The sequence below is a fragment of the Protopterus annectens genome, chromosome 17.part0, assembly GCF_019279795.1.
Source record: "Protopterus annectens isolate FY-2018-M chromosome 17.part0, PAN1.0, whole genome shotgun sequence".
Lineage (NCBI taxonomy): Eukaryota > Metazoa > Chordata > Ceratodontiformes > Protopteridae > Protopterus > Protopterus annectens.
In genome coordinates, this window is record NC_056751.1 from 578,842,253 (window position 1) to 578,865,016 (window position 22,764).

The following is a 22,764-nucleotide window of genomic DNA, read 5'->3' on the forward strand; positions in this document are numbered from 1 at the left end:
AAGGAGTACATTAAGGCTGTGGGATACATTGGGATTGTACCTCAGGCCACATTGCACATGAGAATTCTCTAGTGGTGCCCAAAATCCATGTGGAACAAGCATTTCCCAGTCACTGGAAGAAGTGATTCCCCATTTTACCCTACATGTCCAGGTAACAAAATGGTGGTTCAACCAAGTTAGATGGAATGTGGGAGTTCCTTTTATTCTAGATCACCCCAACTAGACACTGACAACAGACAGATGTGTCAGACCTAGCCTGGGGAGAATACACACAGAAATTTGGAGTCCAAGGACTATGAAATGCAACACAAATGAAACAAACAAACAAAGAAACAAAAAAGTCTTCTTGTCTTTCGGCTTTTCCCGGTTAGGGGGTCGGCACAGCAGAACTTCAGTCTGCTAATAATTGTCAGTGGATTTTTACGGTGCCGAGTTGCCAGCCCAACACCCAGCCTTCAAAGAAGACACACCCATTCACACACACACACACCTACCTGCATGTCTTTAAACGTCACTTGACCATGGGGAGGACATGCAGACTCCACACACAAAGCGCTCCAGCCATGAATCGAACGTGAGAACCTCTTGCTGTGAGGCGAGAACGCCAACCGCTGTAACATGTGAAAAAGTTGATGGCTTTGATTCAGGATGTCAAGGCTTTGAAACCAAGAGGGGTTCTCAGGTGGTCAAAGGTATACTATTGTATGGTATATCAGCAATCCGGGAGGGGCACAGTCTTTACCCCCCTTTGCAGGCTAGCCATGAGTGCCTGAGGCTTAGCTTTGCAATCCCAGATGATCGTAAATGTAGCCTACATCCTCTCACATCAGAACAGAGTTGGAAGATCAACTCAGCAGGTCAAAGGCAGGCATACTGAAATGGATGCTATATAGTGACATCTTCCTTCAGTTACAGCATTAATGATTTGACCCAGTGATAGACCTGTTTCCATCCCCAAATAGGCCAGGGCACCAGATGCCAGATAGGTAGATCTATCCCTATGCACATTCTCTTTGATCACCCTGCTCCCCAGGGAGATCCAGAAAATAAGACAGGAGAGCTCAAAGATGCTGTTGATTGCACACTTCTGGCCCAAGCTGTACTGGTTCTCCCTCCTCATTGAGACATTCAAGGAGAGAAACATCATGCTGTGCCATCGCTAGTGGACTTCCCATCTCAGTCAGGGGTAACTCACATAAACCCCATCCTGGAAAAAGTACAGCTCACAGCACAGACCAATCTGTTTTGCCCTAAAGGCACCAGTTTACAGAAACCATACTGAATATTCTTAGAGACTAGAAATCAGGTGCTAGAAAATATTACTTAACTAAATGGAAGAGGCTTTCCTGTTGTCTTAGAAGGAGCTAGGACCCTAACACTACACCAATGTCCATGATTATGCAATACCCTTAGTGCAGGATCCATACCTTCAATAAAGTAAAACTTTTTGGCATCTGATTATGTTTGCTATTGAATCTGCCCTTGGTAAGTCTCAAAGCTAACAATTCCTAAAGGATGTATTACACTTAAGAGTACAAAAAGAAAACTTGCTCCTCCTGTTGACCTGAATTATGCCATTGAAAAACAAATCAAAGTTTGAACTTGTGGCCATAGCACTTTTAATTGCCTAGTTTGTACAACAGTCTTGTTGGTAGCTATCACCTTTGCTAGAAGAATGTCAGAACTCCAGGCATTGATATGCAAGGAGACATTCTTAATTTCCACAAGAACAGAGTGAGCCTTAGAAGATTACCATCCTTTATGCTTTTTGGTAGTGTTAGAATTCTCACTCAGCCAAGCTATTCAGCTACCTGTCTTTCTCCAATCCACAAAACAAGGTTGAAAAAATACTGCATTGTCTGGATACACACTGACAACTAAGGTATTATTTATGTAGAATCAAATATATGAGAAGATCCACTCGGCTGTTTTCCTTTTGGGACAGAAAATGCTGGACAGGTAGTATCAAAGCAAACTTTCCCTAAATGTCTGGCACACAGCATAATTTTCTGCTTCTTATGCCAGAATAACACTGGCAGGGTTTGTTAAAGCCCATTGTACCAGGAGCGCACAACCATGGCCTTCCTTAAGGGAGCCAACACACAAGCTGCTTTAGAAGCAGCTACTTGTGCATCTGTTCCCATGTCCGAGCACTGCAAGCTGGAAATTGCTTCCAGTGCTAGAGCCTAGTTTGTTATAGCTGTATTGCAGGCTATGCTGTAACCTAGCCACTCTGCTCAAGCAGCCTCCTTTTCATGCTGGAGCTGTCAGAATTATCCAGTGGTCAGAACTGCTGCAACAGTGATCTAAACAAATACCGTAGTATAGTTGTGTAAGAACTTAACTTGATAGAATGATGCTTGAGTAGATCACTGTTGCAGTATAATTGTCCTCACACTACTCCCTCCTTTCTGCCCATGATAAGAGTTTTGATTCATGACCTCCAAGTGGATAGATGTCACTGGAGGGAGACTTGAAGAAGCAATGAAGACAGTTGTGTGGTATCCCTGATAAAAGAGAAAGCTTGAAGGATATCGTAGTACTCAAAATGAATGAGGACTGGTGCCCTGGGTAATAAACGTTGCAGAGATGGTTTTGAAAAACTGTTAGAAATGCACATTGGACTGGCTAAAATAACTGGAAATGTTAAGTGATGTTCTGCCCTATATTTTTAAAGTACAGTATTTTAGCACTGAATTGTATGTTATTTCCCTCAAATTTTGCTTTGCAATAAGCTGAACTTTAACTTTATATAAATAAATCTGCTTAAAACCAAATATTTGTTACTGTTTATTTTGGATACTGTAGTATACCACACTGGTGGAGAATGCAAGCACAACTCCATTTTCCCTATAAACTTTCTTCTCTTCCAAGTTACCAAAACTGCTTTGTCTAATTTAACTTCCCCCACCCAGAAAGGAATGCAGCCTTTCTAAATACATTGCTACAGCTTTTGGCTCATTTCAGTTAATATGCTAAACAACATGAGAAACTTTGCAATTGTTATGTTAAAAATGAGGAAACGTTAAAACCCTGGATTTTTTCTGAAAAGGATTTTCATGGTAGTCTGCAAAGGGTTGCATGAACCTGCTTCTAGTTGTATACGTTAATGTGAACATAAAACACTGTATATTGAGCAGTACCTGCTAAATCCTATGAACATGGACAAACTTACTGAAGTCTTAGTAAACAAGGTGTTAATGAAGTTTGAAAAAGTGCATCAGGAGAGATGTGCAGCCATGTACCAATATCTGCTCAGCCTTTTAAAGTAAATAAGTGAACTAGCATTCTGCCTCGCTGGGATTCCCAATAGCAAGTGGCTAAATGAAGACACTAAGCATGGAAAATGATGCAGAGTCTTACCTGGTGGTTTTCAAAAGATACATTGCTAGAGAGACGTGATCACATTTCAACTAATCCCAATTAACTACAGACTTACTGAAGGCATATAAGAGCCTGAAAGGTGCTGCTTTTCATGACTAGCAGAAGCTTAAATTAGAAATGTTGTGGCTGTTCTCTCCCGGGCTGAGGAGTTTTAACTGATGTGACTGATTCAGACAGCAAGTCTTCTGCTCTTGCTTTTCTGAGCTCTGCCTGTCAGGTAGCTAACCATTCAAATAAATGCAGCTGATGCCTCTTCTAGGGCAGCTACATCTTCTGTCATGAGGAGATAATCTTGGTTGTGCCTTCACACCTTACCTGAGGACATTAAGGCCAAACTTTTGGATTGTTCCTTAGACAGCAAGAATCTTTTTTGGCACTACTGCAGTGGAATTGTTTAAAACCATTTAGGAAACGAGCAAGGTTATGTAAAACCTGAAGCAAATTTTTGTTTTCCTTGTGTCTAAGTTCTAGAGGAACTACCCATGAAAACCTTCTTTTGTCCATAGGTAGCCTCAGCAGCCTGTTAGGATAAAGAGGGTTACAAAGCAGATTTTTCCCAGGCAAACTTGCTCAGAGTTCTAGGGGTGAAAAACAGGTACAAGGGTGCTGATGTTTTCTAAAGGACTGAAAACTCACTTAGACCTTAGACCACAGTCCTGGCACCATGTGTTTATATGTGACCGACCTTACTGTAGAATCCAAAAGTTTACAGGAAAGATGATGATCACTCCAAGTTTGCAGTCATTTATAATCTTGGTCAGCCAGAGAGCACTGACATCAGCTTGGACATCATAGAAATGGATACAAAATAGGAATGGATCCAGTATAAATCCATGTGGGACCCCCACAAATAATGAGCTTTTTAGTGAACAGGGGTGCCACCAACCCTGATTTGACTGGATTCTGTCTGTGGATCAGTTTGCTATCACCTGGGTTACATACATATTTAGATATAGTTTTACTAGTCTGTCTATAATAAGAGTATGGGATGATGTCAAAGGCTTTGGCCAGCTAGCTGTGTATAGTATTTTGCCACCATCCAAGGACTTGGCACTCTCAACCCTTCACAAACCAAAACTAGTTTGGGCCTAGGGAGTTTAAGCTACCAATACCTTTGTTTCTGAAATCTAGAATGATGCACTACGTTGTCTTGTTGACAAGGCTGGTAAGGCTTATTGGTCTGTAGTTCCTAGGATCAGTAGTGGGGACACTGTTATGAAAGGGAATGATAACAGCTGTTCTCCATACCTCTGGCATAAAGCCATTTGGGAGGCTTAGTCTGAACAAATTCAGGGCTAGATCTGCGAAGCAGTGTTTCATATTGAAAGAACACACTCCAGCACAATGTTTACTCATTTACTTATTAATTTACTTATTTTAACATCCATGAGAACCTTTTAAAAGGTGAAGTACAGATAATACCTCATGGAATGGGAGAAGCTATGGATTAACGGGGGGGGGGGGTAGAAAGTGCAGTTGAGTTTTTCACTGTTGCCATATTCTTTACTATTGGATGCTGCGGTGGTGGTGCTGTGGTAGTATTGTCGCCTCACAGTAAGATGTTGTCCTGTTAGATTCTTTGCTAGAGCGTCTTCTGTGTGGAGACATGCGTGAATGGGCGTACCTTTGTTGAAGGTTGTGCATCAGGGCTGGCAACTCTGCACGTAAAAAATCTACTGCCAATCATTAGCGGACCGGAGTTCCGCTGTGGCGACCTCTTACCGGGAAAAAGCCAAAAGACAAACAACAACAATTAATTTGAATAAATGCTTCTTGAGGTGTAAAATATAAAAGAAAGTTATAAATGTCTGTAAAAATCTGCCAGTCACACCTTTGCTACTGCTGTACGCCAGTCATCATTTGTTATTACAAAATGTGCAGTTCTTTGTTAAGCGCATGTTTTTCTGTTTACTAATTAACCAGCTTTCATTAATTTCAGACTGAGGAAAGCAACTGTCAGGGCAAGAAAGGTTTGTAGTAGAATCCACAATAGTCCTTAGAAGAATTAAGCAGCAACTGAAATCTTCATTGATTAGAGTTGTACTAATTTTGGTATAACTTGGCAGAAACTGGAACTCCATACTTACACATCTGGTACTTGAGACTTGGGATAGAACTGAGGGTGGGTGATTAAGGTTGTCAAATGATTGCTTTCTTGTAAAGTAGTTAAAATTTAGGCCATCTCAGCTAATCATGATGCAGTGTATTACATATTCTGGCAGGCAGCATAGAGGATTAAAGCAATGAGTTGTCAACAAACTGCTTCCTATAGTCAAAGGTTTGAGTCCTTCAGCTTCCATTTGCCTGTTGTGTAACTGTGAACGAGTCACTTAGCCCAGTTTTTCAAATGGCCCAGAACGTTGATGTCCTTCAAGGATGCATCTGCAGTCCTAACATATGGGTTGTCCTGCCTCAGGCAGCCCTTCAGTCGTCCGGATTCCAAAGTCTGGGTCTGGCCTCTGCTGATGTCGCACTTCACCCGACGTCATAGCTGGTGTGTATTGGGTATAAAGGCATCAGCCGACGCCATTTTCCTCAGTCTTTCTTGCTGCGTGGTGCCCAAAGCAGAAGCTGTTCGCAAGTGCCGGTCGGTCAGATCCAGAGATTTCTACTACCGAAGACTTCTAAAAAGCTAAGTACCCCGTTGGGGACTCTTTCTTGCCTCAGCCGATGTCAGAAAAAGTAAATAATTGTTTAACTTGTGGGAAACAAATACCTCATAAGGATTTCCACTCTTACTGCCTTCTTTGCTTAGGCCCAGACCACGACGTATCAGCTTGTCTAGCCTGTGCTTCCTTCAACCGACGGACACTTAGACATCAGTCGGAGTTTGCAGAGGAGTTTTTTGGTCCCACTTTTGCATACAAAATGCCGTCGGAGATTCCGACTTCACAATTAGCTAAAAAGCGTAAGGAAAAGGACCGACACTCGCGGTCCGCGGTTTCGGCTGAAACCACGGTTAAGCCAACCGTGAGTGTCTCGGTTTCGGCTGAAACAGAGTCCTCGGTTCTTCCTTCGGCCGAAAGCATGCCTCCGATAGCCGAGGCCTCACAGAGCATGGCTGAATCTGCTACTGAAATTACTCCTGCTGTAGCAGGCACCCAGGACTTATCAGATACTATTCCTTTAGACATATCTACCCCTGCACGTGGAGCTGCTAGGCCACCTGCATCTATGTCTATCAAGGCTTTTTCCAGGGCTAAAGCAGCTAAATCTTCTAAGGCCTTGCCTGCTAAAACCCCCTCGCACAGGCCTACCTCTAGTTCCCAAATGCTCAGCCTGGCTGAGGATCTCATTTCTTTGATCAGGGGATCCCAACCTCACCCAGACAGGGCCTCTCAACCCCCTCCAGAGAAGAGGCCTAGAACTGAACCCCCGGATCCTGTTTCTACAGACTATTCCTCGGATGACTCGGATAACTCAGACCTTCCGGAAGGCCCATATTCTCCTTATGAGGATTCTGATGCAGAAGACTCCATTCCTTCTGCCTCTCCTCCTGAAGAATTTTCTTTTGGGGAAACCTTACATGCTATGAGAGAACATTTTCAATGGCAGGGCCAGGATTTTTCAGATTCAAGGAAAAGGCTAAGGACCTTTTTACATTTACCACAGCATAGGCCTTTAGCCATTCCTCCAGTACTAACAGTGGTTGATGATGCATATAATGATGCCTGTACTGCCCCTGATTCTCTCCCTCCGGCCCCTGCCAAGCCCGACAGATATTACAGGGTCCCGGACACACACTTCCATTTGTATAAGGCTCCTATCGCAGATCCTGAAACCATTTCACAGGGCCCCAAAGCTGTAGCAGCTGCCTCTGCCAAAAACCCCCTCCCCTCTGAAAGAGAATCTAGAGCTTTAGAGAGATGGGGTAAGAAGGTTTATACTTCTGCTACTCTTTCGGCCAGGGCTTTAAACTGTCAATTTCACATGATTCAGTACCAGGAATTTTTGTTAGACCAGCTAAATAAAAAACTGTCTTCTCCTGAACCTAAAGACCGTAAGTCCCTTCAGGATTTGGTACATAACACTCAGCAGGTCAGTAACCATTCCTTAAAATGCGGCTATGATGCACTGGAGGCTTCCTTTAGAGCAGCTATGACTGGAACAGTGATTAGAAGGCATGCCTGGTTAAAAGAGCAATCCTTACCAGACCATGTTAAGTCAAAGCTCCTAGATGCTCCTATGGAGAAACAAAGTTTGTTTGGCTCTCCTGCACAGCAGGTGCTAAAGAAGGTGGAAGAGAAAGCAAAATCTGTCCAAACAGTCAAGGATTTCTTACAGGTCCAACCTCTGAGGTTTAGTAGAAATTGGCCTTCGAAGAATTGGTCGTTTCCAGACACCTCCAGAGCACAGAGAGGCAGAAATAGGTGCCCAAGAGGCAGAGGTCAATCCAGGGGTGCCTACAGGGGACGTCAGTGGCAGCCTAACAACCAGAGAAGTACTGCCACAGATTCAGCTACAACCACTTCCACAGGACAGACACAATGACTTGGCTCTGATGCCGCCTACCAGGGAACAACTGGAAGCACCCTTGGGCGGAAAGCTAGCCTTATTTTCCGTAAACTGGCAGTACATTACAGGAGACAAATGGATTTTACAGACAATAGACAAAGGCTACAGGTTTCACTTCCACACTCTACCAAAAAAGAGAGGAATGCCAAACCTACCACCAAGCCAAAAAACAAACGCTCTAAGACAAATCAACCACCTACTGAGGATGAGAGCTATAGAAAAGGTACCGCCTATGGAACAAGGACAAGGATTTTACTCCAGACTTTTCCTTGTACCAAGAAAAGAAAATCAATGGAGGCCTATTCTCGACCTGTCCGCTCTGAACACATATCTCATTGTTCCAAAATTCAAAATGCTTACCCTACAGCAACTTCTTCCCATGCTGGGCAAGGAGTCTTGGCTGGTGACTCTAGATCTCAAGGAGGCATACCTGCACGTCCCTATACGACCAGATTGCAGAAGACACCTCAGATTTCTTGCAGGATCAGAGCATTATCAATTCTCAGCATTGCCCTTTGGCTTATCTACTGCGCCCAGAGTATTCACGAAATGCCTGGCATCAGTAATTGCTCATTGCAGGCTTCAGGGAATTCAGATTTACCCATACCTGGACGACTGCCTAATACAAGCGGACAACAAGACCAAATTAACAAAAGATTTGGAAAAGGTTATACAGCTGCTGCAAGCCTTGGGATACACAGTCAACATGAAAAAGTCAAGGCTGGTACCATCCCAAAGGATAACATTCTTGGGTGCAGAACTGGACACGTCAAATCAGATGGCATTTCTCACAGAAGAAAAACAAAAGCAACTACCACTCTATTTCATGGCATTAACAACTCAGACCCAGCTTACCGCAAGGAAAGTCCTGCAAGCCCTGGGTTACATGGCATCCTGCATAATATTGATTCCGCATGCCAGGCTGCATATGAGAAAGTTGCAGTGGTACCTAAGGAATGTATGGTCTCAACACAAGCACAGTCTAGAAGCCCAGATTCCAATAATTCCATGCCTGAAGCAAGAATTCCTGTGGTGGGCTCAGGCCTGTCAGTTAAACAGAGGATTGCCTTTCCACAAACCTCATCCAAGCCAGACCATCACCACGGAAGCCTCAGACCTAGGCTGGGGGGCGCACATGGTGGACAAGTGTATACAAGGCCTATGGACACAAGACCAGCTGAATCTACACATAAATCAAAAGGAGATGCTGGCAGTGAAACATGCAATCCAGACATTCAGACCATTTCTTCAACAAGGTCACTTGCTGATAAGGACGGACAACACCACAGTCATGTGGTACATCAACAAACAGGGAGGTACACACTCATATCCTCTATGCCGGATGGCAATGGACCTGTGGAACGTGGCCCTGAACCTGAACATTCAACTCCAGGCAAAATTTGTGCCAGGAAAAGAAAATTCACTAGCAGACACCTTAAGCAGAACTACCACGGATGCTCACGAATGGATGCTGCATCCAGATATCTTCAAAACCATTACAAGGAAATGGGGACTACCAGAAATAGACCTGTTCGCATCCCCACACAACCACCAATTGAAGAAATTCTGCACAAGAACATAGCACCCACTTGCTTGGAAGGTGGACTCCCTATCCTTCAGTTGGGAAAACCTGACAGCATATGCATTCCCACCTCTTCCTCTGATGTACAAAGTCCTACTGAAGATCAAAGAAGATCACCCAAGGATAATCCTGATAGCTCCAGACTGGCCAAGGCAGCATTGGTACCCGCTACTGAGGAGCATGTCTCGGACACACGCATGGCCTCTACCTCTATGTCCTTTACTTCTAACACAGAACAATTACAAGATCCTACATCCAAACTTGAAAACACTACAGCTAACTGCTTGGAATATTACATAAAACAAAATAACCCAGATTTATCTCAGAGGGTTAAAGACATTATCCTGGAGGCTCGCAGACCCTCCACAAGGAAAACTTATTCAGCCAAATGGAAAAGATACCTCATTTGGAGTGCAGCAAAAGGAGAAAATGTATCATTGGCAAACATAGCTAACATCCTGGAATACTTAGCAGAACTTTTCCACAATGGCCTGTCTTACTCCTCCATGAAGATTCATGCATCAGCAATTTCAGCAGAATACAACATGGATCCTCCAGTCTTCTCTCATCCTCTACTCAGGCAGTTTCTGAGAGGAATTAAAAATGTAAAGCCTCCAAGGAAGCCACCTTTACCTACATGGGACCTTAACTTTGTGCTGGAAAAGTTAACACTTCCCCCTTTTGAACCAGCAGCAACAGCAGAATTACAGTTCTTATCTTGGAAAACTGCTTTCCTGCTTGCAATCACTTCAGCAAGAAGGGTTTCTGAGTTACAGGCATTAATGGCAGTACAGCCCTTCCTCATCTTCCATCAGGATAGAGTGTCTTTGAGAACTAACCCTACTTTTATGCCAAAAGTGGTCTCCAGAGTATCTTTGAACCAAGCAATTCACTTACCGACATTCTTCCCCAACCCACAGAACAGGGGGGAAAGACTACTACATACCTTGGATGTGCACAGGCAATTACGCTACTATCTGGACAGAACTAAGACCAACAGAAAAACTGACCAGCTTCTGGTAGCATATGCAACAGGAATGCAAGGAAAAGCAATTTCAAAACAGACAATCTCAAAATGGATAGGAAATTGCATTAGATTTTGCTACTCTTTTCATGGAAAGACAGCTCCAGAAAATATCAGGCCTCACTCCACAAGGGCTACAGCCACCACTACAGCTTTCCTACGAGGAGTGGCTACCAAAGACATTTTAGAAGCTGCTACTTGGAGCTCCGTGCATACATTTGCCAAGCATTATAATCTTCCTTTATACTCCAGATCCCGAGCAGGTTTTGCAACTGCTGTTTTGCAAGGGATCCTAACTACACCATCTTTATCTTAGTACCTCCTCCCCCAGTTTGGCTATGGTATTCTACCCATATGTTAGGACTGCAGATGCATCCTTGAAGGACATAGCACAGTTTTGTACCTACCATAAATGTAGATGTCCGAGAGGTATGCATCTGCAGTCAGGATTACCCGCCCAACTTCCCCTCTGTGGTACTCCTAGGGTATTTACCCATCTTGTAGCTAGCTGGGGGAATCTATTATGGTGTATTTGTTTGTATATATGTATATACATTTTTATATTGTTTGCTCTCTACTGTTTGGAATCATTTGCATTTATCCAAATTTAACCTTCCTAGAGGGCACCTGGCATCTGGGGCAAGAAACAGAGGAAAATGGCGTCGGCTGATGCCTTTATACCCAATACACAGCAGCTATGACGTCGGGTGAAGTGCGACATCAGCCGAGGCCAGACCCAGACTTTGGAATCCGGCCGACCGAAGGGCTGCCTGAGGCAGGACAACCCATATGTTAGGACTGCAGATGCATACCTCTCGGACATCTACATTTATGGTAGGTACAAAACTGTACTTTTTGTTTAAAGTCCTCAGTGGTCTCCTTGCCTGCAATCCTAATATTTACCTGTGAACTTACCTATAATTAATGGACGTTAGTGCTTGAAGCTTCTCTGCTTTATCCAGTTCCTTCTTTGTACATTAATGTAAAATCTTACTGTATTTGTACATAAATACCTTACTTAGGTGCTTCTAAGTATACATTTGTACAAAATTGATGTTTCTGTTTCACTATGCAGGAGATACCGTTACAAAAGAAGAAATTTCACCAGTTGGTCAGGGGGGTGATGGTGCACCACTGACTTGTGTAAAAGTGGAAGAAAGCTCAGAGGATGATCCCACTGGAGACGATGACAGCAGTAAGTAAGATTCGACATCATGAATCTGTAATGTAAATACTTCATTTGATACTAAGGAGATGAAGATGTGAAAACCCTTTAGTCCCTGAAGAACTATTGTTACTGACTTAAGGTGCTTACAGTTGCTTGAACCTATAACTGTAAATATGTTTGTTTACTGCAGTGAATTGTTTTTTTTATTAAATTAGTTGAAAAAATGAAGAGCTGATATTAAAAATGATGCAGTAATGATTTGTACTGAATTTTATTATATTTTTATGAGGGTTAATGCCAAGAAAGTCACTTGAATTCTTTATCTTCCTGCCACTAAGACAGTACAAATCATCTTTCTCTTTCCTAATTTTCTTTTGTTACTAGGGCATTCTTTTTAAGTAAACGTTATTTAAATGAATAGAAAATAATGCAGAGCACATTATTATACCAAACATGTTTAGTATCATGAGCAATGAATAGTGTTCATTTATATATACTCATTTGTACTAATTTAGGAATGATATTTGTTTCTAAAAATACTTTAAAAAGATAGTACAGAGCAGAAAATCTGTGGTCTAAAGGAAGGAGTTACAGCACCATGCCTGTTGACAGGTTCTCTGTGTGTTAATTGTGCATCCTGCCTGCAGGTGTAAATATTGTCACTCTGTAAATATACAGGAATTGCCTTCATGAAAATTGCTGCAGAGTAAGAACCATTTTAGTGAATTACCGGGTGAAACATAGTTGCTGTTTTTTTCCGAACTCTGTTTACAGTCAGGATTTTTAAATGGTAAGTAGCATTTCTTTTGGATAGCCACCTGTACAATGACATAATCCAGCAACACTCTTACACCTTGAAGGAGGAAAGGCTGATGTTATGTGATCCTATCTCGCCTACATTCTGACTGATGGGTTCGGCTCCGACTCGGCACGCTTATGCCAAAGAGCGAAGTCTCTTATTGGCTGAGCTTACTATATCCCAGGATGCACCACTACCAATCCCCCAGATCTCGTTTGCCGCTAACAAGCAAAGACGTGGTCTCGAGCTTGGCTGAGCTAAGTAGTGTTTTTCACTAACTTTTCTGTCAGGATTTTCTTTAAAATTCAACAAAAAGCTGTTTTAACAGCTATCTAGTGGTTTTTGTGCTTGAATGAGTATTTTCCTTGGTAAAATATTGTGTAGTGACTGTGTTTTGACAGACTAGAGGTCCCATCGGAGTTGAAGGGCCTTCCCCTGTCAGTTCGTTGTTGGCTAATTCCTATTTCTTTTAAGGTTATTGAATCTACTTCTTTTGGTGTTGTGTTAGTCCTTATTAAAAGGACAGGAAAGTAAAGAAGAAGAGAGAACAAGAAAAATTCTATAGTGTTAGTCAGTGTGTTTCTTGTGTTCCTTCTTGGCTAGTTTTCTGTGTTTGGATTGCCATAATGTCACAGGCTCCTAGGCCTTCAGGATTTAAAAAGTGCACTAAGTGCAATTTTAAGATGTCGATCACAGACGACCACTCTCTCTGTGTATATTGTTTGGACGCCAAACATTTGCAGGAGTCCTGCAGTGTGTGTCACGCGTTTTCCTCGAGGGTCCTCCAAGAGAGGAAGAATAAACTTATTTTGAAAGGCCTTATCAAACCCTCTTTTGAAGAAGCTTTGGCATCCTCTCCTTCTCCTGCTAAAAGAAAGGCGGCTCCGACCAGTCCGTCGGACCCGACCGCCAAAAGACATAGGCAGGCTTCTCCTTCGGCTCCACGGACTTCGGAGCCGAGGGTGGAACGGTCTGCCTCGATGCCTCCAGTCTCGACTCCTCTGGTCTCGGAGCCGATGGCTGGGGCATCGAGAGGCGGGTCACCTTCATCGGCTCCACTGATCTCGGAGCCGATGAAGGTTGTCCGCTCAGACACTTCCTCCTCGGCGCCGAAGTCCTCTTCGGCACCGATGGAAATTGGATTGGACACTCCCTCAGCGCCGATAGTTATAGAGTCGCCTCGGAGCCGGTCCCTTAGTCCCGTGGAGCCGTTGGAGAGACCTACTCGGACCCGTTCGGTCTCTCTTCCAGGTCATCAAGAATGTCAGATTCGGACATAGACAGGGTGCTCCAAAGACTGTTCCAGTCCCCAGTCTTTCAAAAATTTGTTTCGGCTCCGACCCAATTGGTTTCGGAGCCGATAGCCCACTCCATTGCCATTCCTCCTCCGACCGCTTCGGCTCTGTCGGAGCAGGTGCTGATGGAGCCAGTAGAGATCCTAGGGTCGGCTCCGACCCTTACTCCAACCCCGGCCTTCGGGTCTGAGTTTAGCACGCGGACTTCTTCGGCTGGACCCGGGGGTGACGTTTTGGGACCAATGCTGTCGGTTCCGAGCCTCCCTTTCGGTGCTTCGGCTGCGGGACTTCAGTCTGCTATCATGGCTCCGGGGACCGGACACTCCCAGGATTCTGGGGGTCCGGCTTTCAGAGCTATGAGGAGTGCCTTGGCCAAGTCTTCTTCGGCCATCTCTACGGCTTTACCGGCACCTTCCCTGGGCATGGAGACTGGGTCTTTGGCAGTTCCCCTGTCTCTAGGCAGCGGAGCCCCGGGGCCTGAGGTTACCCCCACTGGGGGTTCCCCTCCTCCTGAGGGTTCTTCGGAGTTGTCTTCAGAGGAGCCCCCAAGGAAGAGATCGTGCAAGAGGAAGCACGTGGACTCCCCCGATTCTCTTACATCGGACACTGATCTTGATGATGCGGAGGGGTCCCCAAAGTCGTCCTCTGATGATGTCTCATTTGCAGACATTCTAGAGATCCTTAAGCAACGAGGCGGCTGGATTTCCAAACCCCCCTCCGCTGATGAGTCAGTGCTTCTCAAGGCCTTTGGGGCTCAGCCCTCCGCCTCCTGGGTGTCTCCGCCCTTCGACGAGCTCCTGGATTTGGTTTGTCGGAGGGCGTGGGAACATCCAGATACTGTGGAACCAGTGCCTTCTCGCCCTAACAAATTTTTGTCTGCCCCACCCGAGAAGGAGTTCTTGACGAAAGGCGTGGCTGTAGATGCCATGGTGGTGGCATCTGCTACACAGCAGGACGTAGCAGAGGCTTCAACGTCCGTCCATCCTCCTAATAAGGAATCTAGGAGCATGGACCGGTACGGGAAGCGCACCCTGACTTCAGCGGCCTTTACTCTAAGGTCCCTGAATTATTTGGCACATTTCACCAGACTACAGAGGGATCTGGTCAAGGAGCTGTCAGACTCCCTCTCAGGTAACCTACCTGAGCAGCTAGCCCAGTCGGTTAGCTCTCAGTTGGCTATCCTTACCTCGATTTCTAACTCGTCCATGAGGCTCATTTCATATGCGGCCGAAGGGGCGGGCAGAGCGGCAGGCACAGGCGTGGCTCTACGGAGACAAGCCTGGCTCAGTTTGTGTCATTTCGCGGAGGCCTTCAAGTCTTCCTTCGCCGACGCTCCCTTTGATGGGTCCTCTTTGTTTGGACCCAAGGTTAAAGACACTCTTACCCGCTGTGAGCAAGAGGGAAAAACTTTATCTGCCATAGGAGCACGTTATTCCACTCCCTTTCGGCCTTATCCCAAGGCTAAAAGAGGAGGGAAGATGTGGTTCCGCAAATCACAGAAGTTCTTTCCTCAACAGCAGGAAGATTCCCCTTCCAGAGGCAGAGGACGGGGAAATTTTTCTGGGAGACGCCGTCCCAGAGGCAGCAGAGGGCCCCGCAACACTGGAGACCGCGAGTCCTTTCGTGGCTCTTCAGCCTCCCACACTTCATGAGGGATTGCCCGGCTGTGCTGCTCCGGAGCCAGTCGGGTGCCGTTTTGCCAAGCACCTAAAAGCCTGGGAGTCTATTACTCAGGACAGATGGGTGCTGCGGATTATTGCCGGAGGTTACACCATTCCCTTCACACACTCACCCCCGCCGTCCAAAAAAATCCCGGACCCACCACCCAGTCAAAGGGAAATTGCAGCCGCAGAAGCTTCAAAGCTGCTAGAAAAAGGAGTCATCCAACCGGTCCCCACAGACCAGATCGGATCCGGAAATTACTCAAGGTTCTTTTTAGTGCCAAAAAAGACAGGGGACCTGAGACCCATATTGGATCTCAGCAAACTAAACCAGTCCGTCATGAAGTCCAAATGGTCACTTTACAATCCATTCTCCCATTGTTGGAGAAGGATGTTTGGATGTGCTCCATAGATCTCAAGGACGCCTATTATCACATACCGATACATCAGGCGTCCAGGAGGTATCTGCGCTTCAGCCTGGGAGACAGTCATTTCCAATTTTGTGCACTGCCCTTTGGTCTCACCACAGCCCCCAGGGTGTTCACCAAGTGTTTGGCAGTAGTGACTGCTCACCTGAGGAGTCTCGGATTCCAAGTGTTTCCCTATCTGGACGACTGGCTCCTGACTGCCACCACCAGGCATCTACTACTAGACAATCTACAAGCCACCATCTCCCTGGGTGCTTCCCTGGGAATTGCATTCAATTGGTCAAAGTCTGTCTTGCTGCCCTCTCAGCGCATAAGATTCATAGGAGCAGAGATAGACTCAAAATTGATGCATCTTCCTTCCTACCGAAAGGATTCAAACATTACAAGGTCAAGTCCGAGCCCTGCTTCCAAGATCCAAAGCCCCAGCCAGGTTGGTCCTGCAACTTTTAGGTTCAATGTCTGCCACGGTTCTCCTAGTTCCGCTGGCAAGATTGCACATGAGGATTCTTCAGTGGCTGTTATCGACACAATGGTCTTTTCAGGATCTCCCCCTCAATCATCTCATACTGATTACAGAAACGTGCAAACGGGACCTCCGCTGGTGACTTCAGCCATCCAATCTGAATCAGGGAAGACCTTTTGTTATACCCCCTCCGGTGGCCACCTTGACGATGGATGCCTCCCAGACGGGGTGGGGGGGGCATTGTCTGGGCAGGTTAGTTCAGGGTTCTTGGCTTCCAGACGAAACCTTTCTCCATATATCAATGTATTGGAAATGAGGGCTGTACTTCTGTCCCTACAAGCCCTCCACAGGTTTCTCCCTCACGGCATCATCGCTATCCACACAGACAACATGTCGGTGGTCTGGTATCTAAACAAACAAGGAGGGACCAGATCTTACCCCCTTTGCAGAGAGGCCATGAGGGTGTGGGAATGGGCAGTAGCTACCAACCGCTTCCTGGTAGCGACCCACATTCCAGGAAAATCCAATATATTGGCAGACAGATTAAGCAGGACGATTCTCTCTCCTCACGAGTGGTCCCTGAACGAAACAGTAGCAGCTCAGGTTTTCAAAAGTTGGGGGACCCCGTGCTGCGACCTGTTTGCAACACCACAAAACACAAAGTGCAAAAGGTTCTTTTCCTTGACTCCGCGTCAGGGGGAGGCAGCTACGGATGCTCTAGTCCAACCTTGGCCAACAGGACTACTTTATGCGTTTTCCTCCGGTTCCACTCCTCCCCAAAGTCATCCAGAAAGCTTCCCAATTGGGATCCACAATGATTCTAATTGCTCCGTACTGGCCTCGTCAGGTATGGTTCCCCTACCTAAAGAAATATGCTCTGGACGGTCCTTGGTTTTTGGATCTAACTCCGGACCTGCTGATTCATCAGTCGGGACGACAGCACCAGTCCCTTCACACTTTGAAATTAAAAGCTTGGCTCCTCCACTTCCGACCTTAGTCAGAAATCACACCTTAGACCCGGAAGTTATTCACATTTTATCTTCAGCCCACAAACCCACCACTAAGAAATTGTACCTCAGTAAGTGGAAGAGGTTTGCTATCTGGGCTCAACTCAGAGGCTTAGACCCTATTACTGCCCCCGATATCAGAGGTCTTGAAATTTTTAACATCCTTGTTTAATCAAGGATCTTCAGTCTCTACTATTAAAGTCCAACTAGCAGCTATCTCCAAATTTCACGAATCCATAGATCCACCGCTGATGAGCAGCAGATTATGTAAAACTTTCATGAAAGGTGCTGTGCTTTTAAGACCCCCAGTTTTTCATCCTGCGCCTCCGTGGGATCTTGATTTGGTACTTCGTGCCTTAACATCTTCCCCTTTTGAACCGGCTGCTACATGTGAGTTGAAATATCTGTCTTGGAAAACTGCCTTCTTAGTTGCAATTACCTCTGCAAGAAGAGTTTCAGAACTTCAAGCCCTATCTATCAAACCTCCGTACTTGATTTTTCACAAGGATAGAGCATCACTTAGGCCTAATCCATCTTTTGTTCCCAAAGTTTGTTCTAGTCTCTATCTCCAACAATCTCTAGAGCTACCTGTTTTCTTTCCAAAATTTTCAAATGAAGCGGAATACACCTTGCATAAATTGGATGTTCACAGGCAATTGCGCTTCTATCTAGACAGGACTCAACAAATTCGAAAAACAGACCAATTGTTTGTGTCCTTTTCAGATAATAAATTGGGTAAAACCATCACTAAAGCTACTATTTCCAAATGGATTAGTGATTGCATAACTCAGGCTTATTCCTCTTCAAATAAGCAACTTACAACATCTATCAAAGCTCACTCTACCAGAGCTATGGCTACCTCTATTGCATTTCATTCCAAGCTCGCTATTTCTGAGATTTGTGCTGCGGCTACTTGGTCCAACCCGCACACTTTCATTTCCCACTATAAATTGGATGTGGCATCTAAAGGGCGAGCATCATTTGGTTCCACGGTACTCAGGAGTGTTTTCCAGTGAGCCACCCAGGATTCAGGTGCTAGGGACGCTGTCCCATCAGTCAGAATGTAGGCGAGATAGGATCACATAACATCTTTTAGTTATGTACTCACCATAACTTCAGATGTTTGGGATCCATCTCGCCTACATTCCTAATACCCACCCTCCTTCCCCCTGCCTTGGAGATCAGAAGAGATGGAACGGTTTGAGTTCTACTATTTTTATCTTGTATCATCTGTCGATGTTATATAAGCAGTGCGTGCGTGTGTGCATGTATGCGGACAAACTAGATCTGGGGGATTGGTAGTGGTGCATCCTGGGATATAGTAAGCTCAGCCAATAAGAGACTTCGCTCTTTGGCATAAGCGTGCCGAGTCGGAGCCGAGGGATCGGCTCCGAACCCATCAGTCAGAATGTAGGCGAGATGGATCCCAAACATCTGAAGTTATGGTGAGTACATAACTAAAAGTTTCACACACTCTGAGGTTTATTGTAGCCAGCATCAGTAGTGTCCTTTTTTATTTGTCAGCCTGAGTGGGACATGTTAAAACTATGCTTTGCTAGAGTATGTTCCCTAACCCACTCATATTAGGTGTTTGTGAAGTGACCAACAGCGTCAGAGAAGTTGTTTGGATTTGTAATTACATGTTTTATATTTTCCAGCAGACAGATGTGAATGTCAGCGATTTCACTGTTAGTTCAAGGATAAATGGAAGAGCAGTTTATCCCAAGCTTATATCACTGTATATGATCCTGTGAATTGACAGTTTACCTGTAACTTTCCTCCCTCTTTGCTGTAGTGATACATATTGAGTAGGTGTCCCACTACTTCTAAACTGAACACCCTGTCGATTTTGTAGGAGACCATCTAAGCTGTAATATTTTTAGGTACTCCTTCCCCATGGTGGAAAATCAAGTCTAAAGTTTTTGACAGTTTGCTTGTTCATCTTATAACTGCCTAGGACATTGTACAGTATGAAGGCTTCTGAACAAACCTGCCGTTATCAGGTTGACCTGGGATGGAGGATGTAGCATGGGTGAGAACTGACCATCAGTGGTGCACCGTAGATGCTCTTCACATCTGCGATGTAGCCCAGGCAAGGGAATGTGGAGACTACCATAAGAGTCATTACTTACTTTTACTAAGCAAGAGGTAGTGTATTTGGCCACTGTGTACCCTTTTGCTAACTTTTGTGGCACTCTGTACTACTTAATGATGATGTTGGAGTTGCATGTTTTGGGAGAAGCAACTTTATCTTGGCTAGCAGTGAAACCTCCGTTAGACCTTATAAAATAACATGCTAGATAATGAATTTTAATCAGACAGGAAACACAGAGCATGGGATGAACCACCTCTAAGCTCTTTCAAGCTTGGGCACCAAACAATTAAATTTAACTGTCAAGGGGACATACAGCATGAAATATCCCACCTGGGATACCCTGTAAACTTAATTTTAACCATTCACCAGGCATGAAATCATTTACTCCATTACTTTGCTTCTAAGAATTAGAGACTCGATCTTGGGAGCACATGGACTGTTATATTTTTTGAGATGCAAACTCCCATTTTAAACTCTGATCATCTAGTGTGTGTGTGTGTGTGTGTGTGTGTGTGTGTGTGTGTGTGTGTGTGTGTGTGTGTGTGTGTGTGTGTGTGTGTGTGTGTGTGTGTGTGTGTGTGTATCAATTTACAGGTTCCTGACTTGTTCACTAGTGATTAAGGAGGGCTGCATTTTCTGAAACAGATGATTTGGAGAACCCTGCTAACACTATTACCCACCTTTTATGTGTCATTTCTGTTACCAAACACACCAAAGCCCTACATAGCATTTCTCCCAACTTAATCTGTGAAGGGTACTGAGGAATGTGCTCCTGGAGGAGATAGTTTCCCTGCTCATGTTGGAAGGAAATGTGTATGAGCTTACCAGCACTGCTATTAAATCCTTTGCCATAAAGAATGCAGGAAATGATAACGACTGCAGGGCCTGAACTATGAAATGTGCACAGTGAACGGAGATCTGCCTTATCCCATACCACTACACTAGGAAAATAGAATTGTGACGGGAGGTTGGCCATGGTTATTGCAGTAGTATTGCTCCACAAATATCCGTTTCTTAACACATGCTTGTAAAGGATACAGCTAGTGAAGAAGGGATATCCCCAAAAAGATAGCTAAACCCCTTACCAGAATGTTTACATTACATACCGAGTAAAGAGAGTGACTACAAATCAGCCAACATGGGGGGGGGCTTTCCATGTTTCATCAGTGTGGATGGGTAGATTGGTTCGCACCTTTGCTTACCAGTACTCTGTTTATGTATACAGATAGTAAAGTCATGCCTTGTCGATCATGACTATACTGTCACTTTTAGGGTCGATCATCTGAGAGCTGTTCGTAAAAAAGTAAAGGGAAGTACATGTTATCAGTCAGGACTGCAGTAAGATTTTACATATGATGGCAGTGGCATGCAGTGAGAGGTGACTACAGCTACTGACAGTTGAGTAAAACCACACATACCGTGGTACATACACTAGCACTAGCATGCAGTGTGGTGTAATCATAGCCACAAACAACCAGTGAAACTGTTCTTAAAGTGATATCCCTGATGGTATGCCATGGAGTATAACCACAACCAGTGGTATCTAATGAAACTACACATAGAGCGATGTATGTGGTATCTTGCATTGGGGTGTAATCACAACCATAGTGGGTTTATCCAGGTACTCTGCCAGTTTCCTTCAATGTCCCAAAGATGTGCCCTAGATGAATTTAGCATTCCTCCAATATGCAGTAAGTTTTTGTTTTCTCATTTTATTGGGAGCTTCTTCTTTGTCAGCTTTGAGCATTGAGCCTTAGACACAATTTATTCCTGCCTCTAAAGGTGAAAAATGATGAATTTCTTTCCTTAGTCATTAATTTTATTAAGGCCATCATTGGAACAATATATTGCAAATAGCTGTAAAATGCACCTCAGGGCATCTAGAAACTCATGGCTCCTGTGAGTCTTGTGGCCCCAAGATCCCCATGCATAATTAGATTAGTTTCTCCACAGACATTACAGTGTACTCTTGACTGATTAGCATGTGTTGAAAGGATGCAGGATAAACCTGAATAGAAAGACAGTGCAAGAAAACAAGAAAAAAAGTTAATTGGATAGCATGCAAGGTTGTAGTAGCAGACTTGTGTGTGCCTGGTTTCCGTGCTGTAGTTCCGATGTTGCTAGTACTACATATCAGCATTTGTCTGAATGTACTTAAGAGGCGCATAGATGTGCTAATATATCACCATTGGTGTAAATGAATTTCTCTGAGGCTGAATTTTCATGGTAAAGAGGCTAATGCCACCTCTGCACTGTAAAACAACTCTGACCAACTGTTACATATACAGTCTTATTGTAAGGAAGTTATTGTAGTCAAAAGCCAGTCTGTGGTGTGCACAAGGAATTGTGCACTGCCAAAGAGCCAGTATTCCTAAATGTGTTCTGTTTTCTGAAGTACTGTCACATGACCTACATCTTTTATGGGAGGAGTGGTAGAATAAGTCTGTTGTGTAGTATAGTGCCATGGCAAGACCTATGCCTTTTCTTGTGAGGGGGATACATTCTTCCTCCTGTGCATACAGTTTGTAAATTCATGGATGTACACACCAGACCATGCAGTAAATGTATTATCTGATATGTAACTAGGCTGTTAGTTTCCCCAAGTCAGAGAACATCATTAAAACCCTTCTCTAAGCCCACATACATATCTTCAGAATGTCCCATCTCCATGTCCCTACTAAGCAACTTGAAAAAAAATTAAAGAAGATCATCTCGTACTGTGTACATACTTGCACTGGCCATATGCAATGAGTGTTACTTTTTGTCTTATTTGCAAAGTAAAGTGCAAGTTGCTATTGTGGTCCTAGACAGTGTCTGTCCTTTGTTTGTGTGAAATTGTGGCAAGTCCAATACACTGAATTTTTTTACAACTTCTTTTTTTTTTTTTCTTTTTTTTTTTTTTGTGTTAAGCAGTTGTATTCTCTTTTGGCTCCTAATGGTTACGTTCAATGTTTGGAGTTTAGTACAACTTGCGTCTGGAAGAAAACATTTGAATCTTAGTCTTGTACTCATTGTATGGAAAAGAACAACCAACGTAGGCAAAGCGGGTCTTTATTATACCATTGAATGCTTAAAAAAGCGAACGTTGAATAATCTAACCCATGTAAGCGAAAGCTCACAATCTTGAAAGCTGAGAATAGTGATTTTTTTTTTTCCAAGGGAAAAAAATCGCTGTTCCAAAAAGAAAAAAAAAAAATTGAAATAATACCTAAAGTTGGGGGGATGGCAAAATAGCGAAGCGGCCAAACAATTTTTTTCCCTGGGAAAGAATTTGTTTAAAAGCCACTTCGCTATTTTGCGTTTTCGTTAAGTTCGACCAAGGCGCATTCGATATATTGCATCT

At 44.3% G+C, this 22,764-nt stretch overlaps 1 protein-coding gene across 1 annotated transcript in view; it reads left to right on the top strand.

Annotated features, from left to right (window-relative positions):
• Positions 1 to 22,764, top strand: part of LOC122791463 (zinc finger protein 708-like) — a 985,758-nt gene that overhangs the window by 665,562 nt on the left and 297,432 nt on the right. The window contains exon 6 of the mRNA XM_044059208.1: positions 11,581 to 11,700. Coding sequence (XP_043915143.1) covers positions 11,581 to 11,700 — 120 coding nt within the window. The remainder of the gene's footprint in view (positions 1 to 11,580; positions 11,701 to 22,764) is intronic.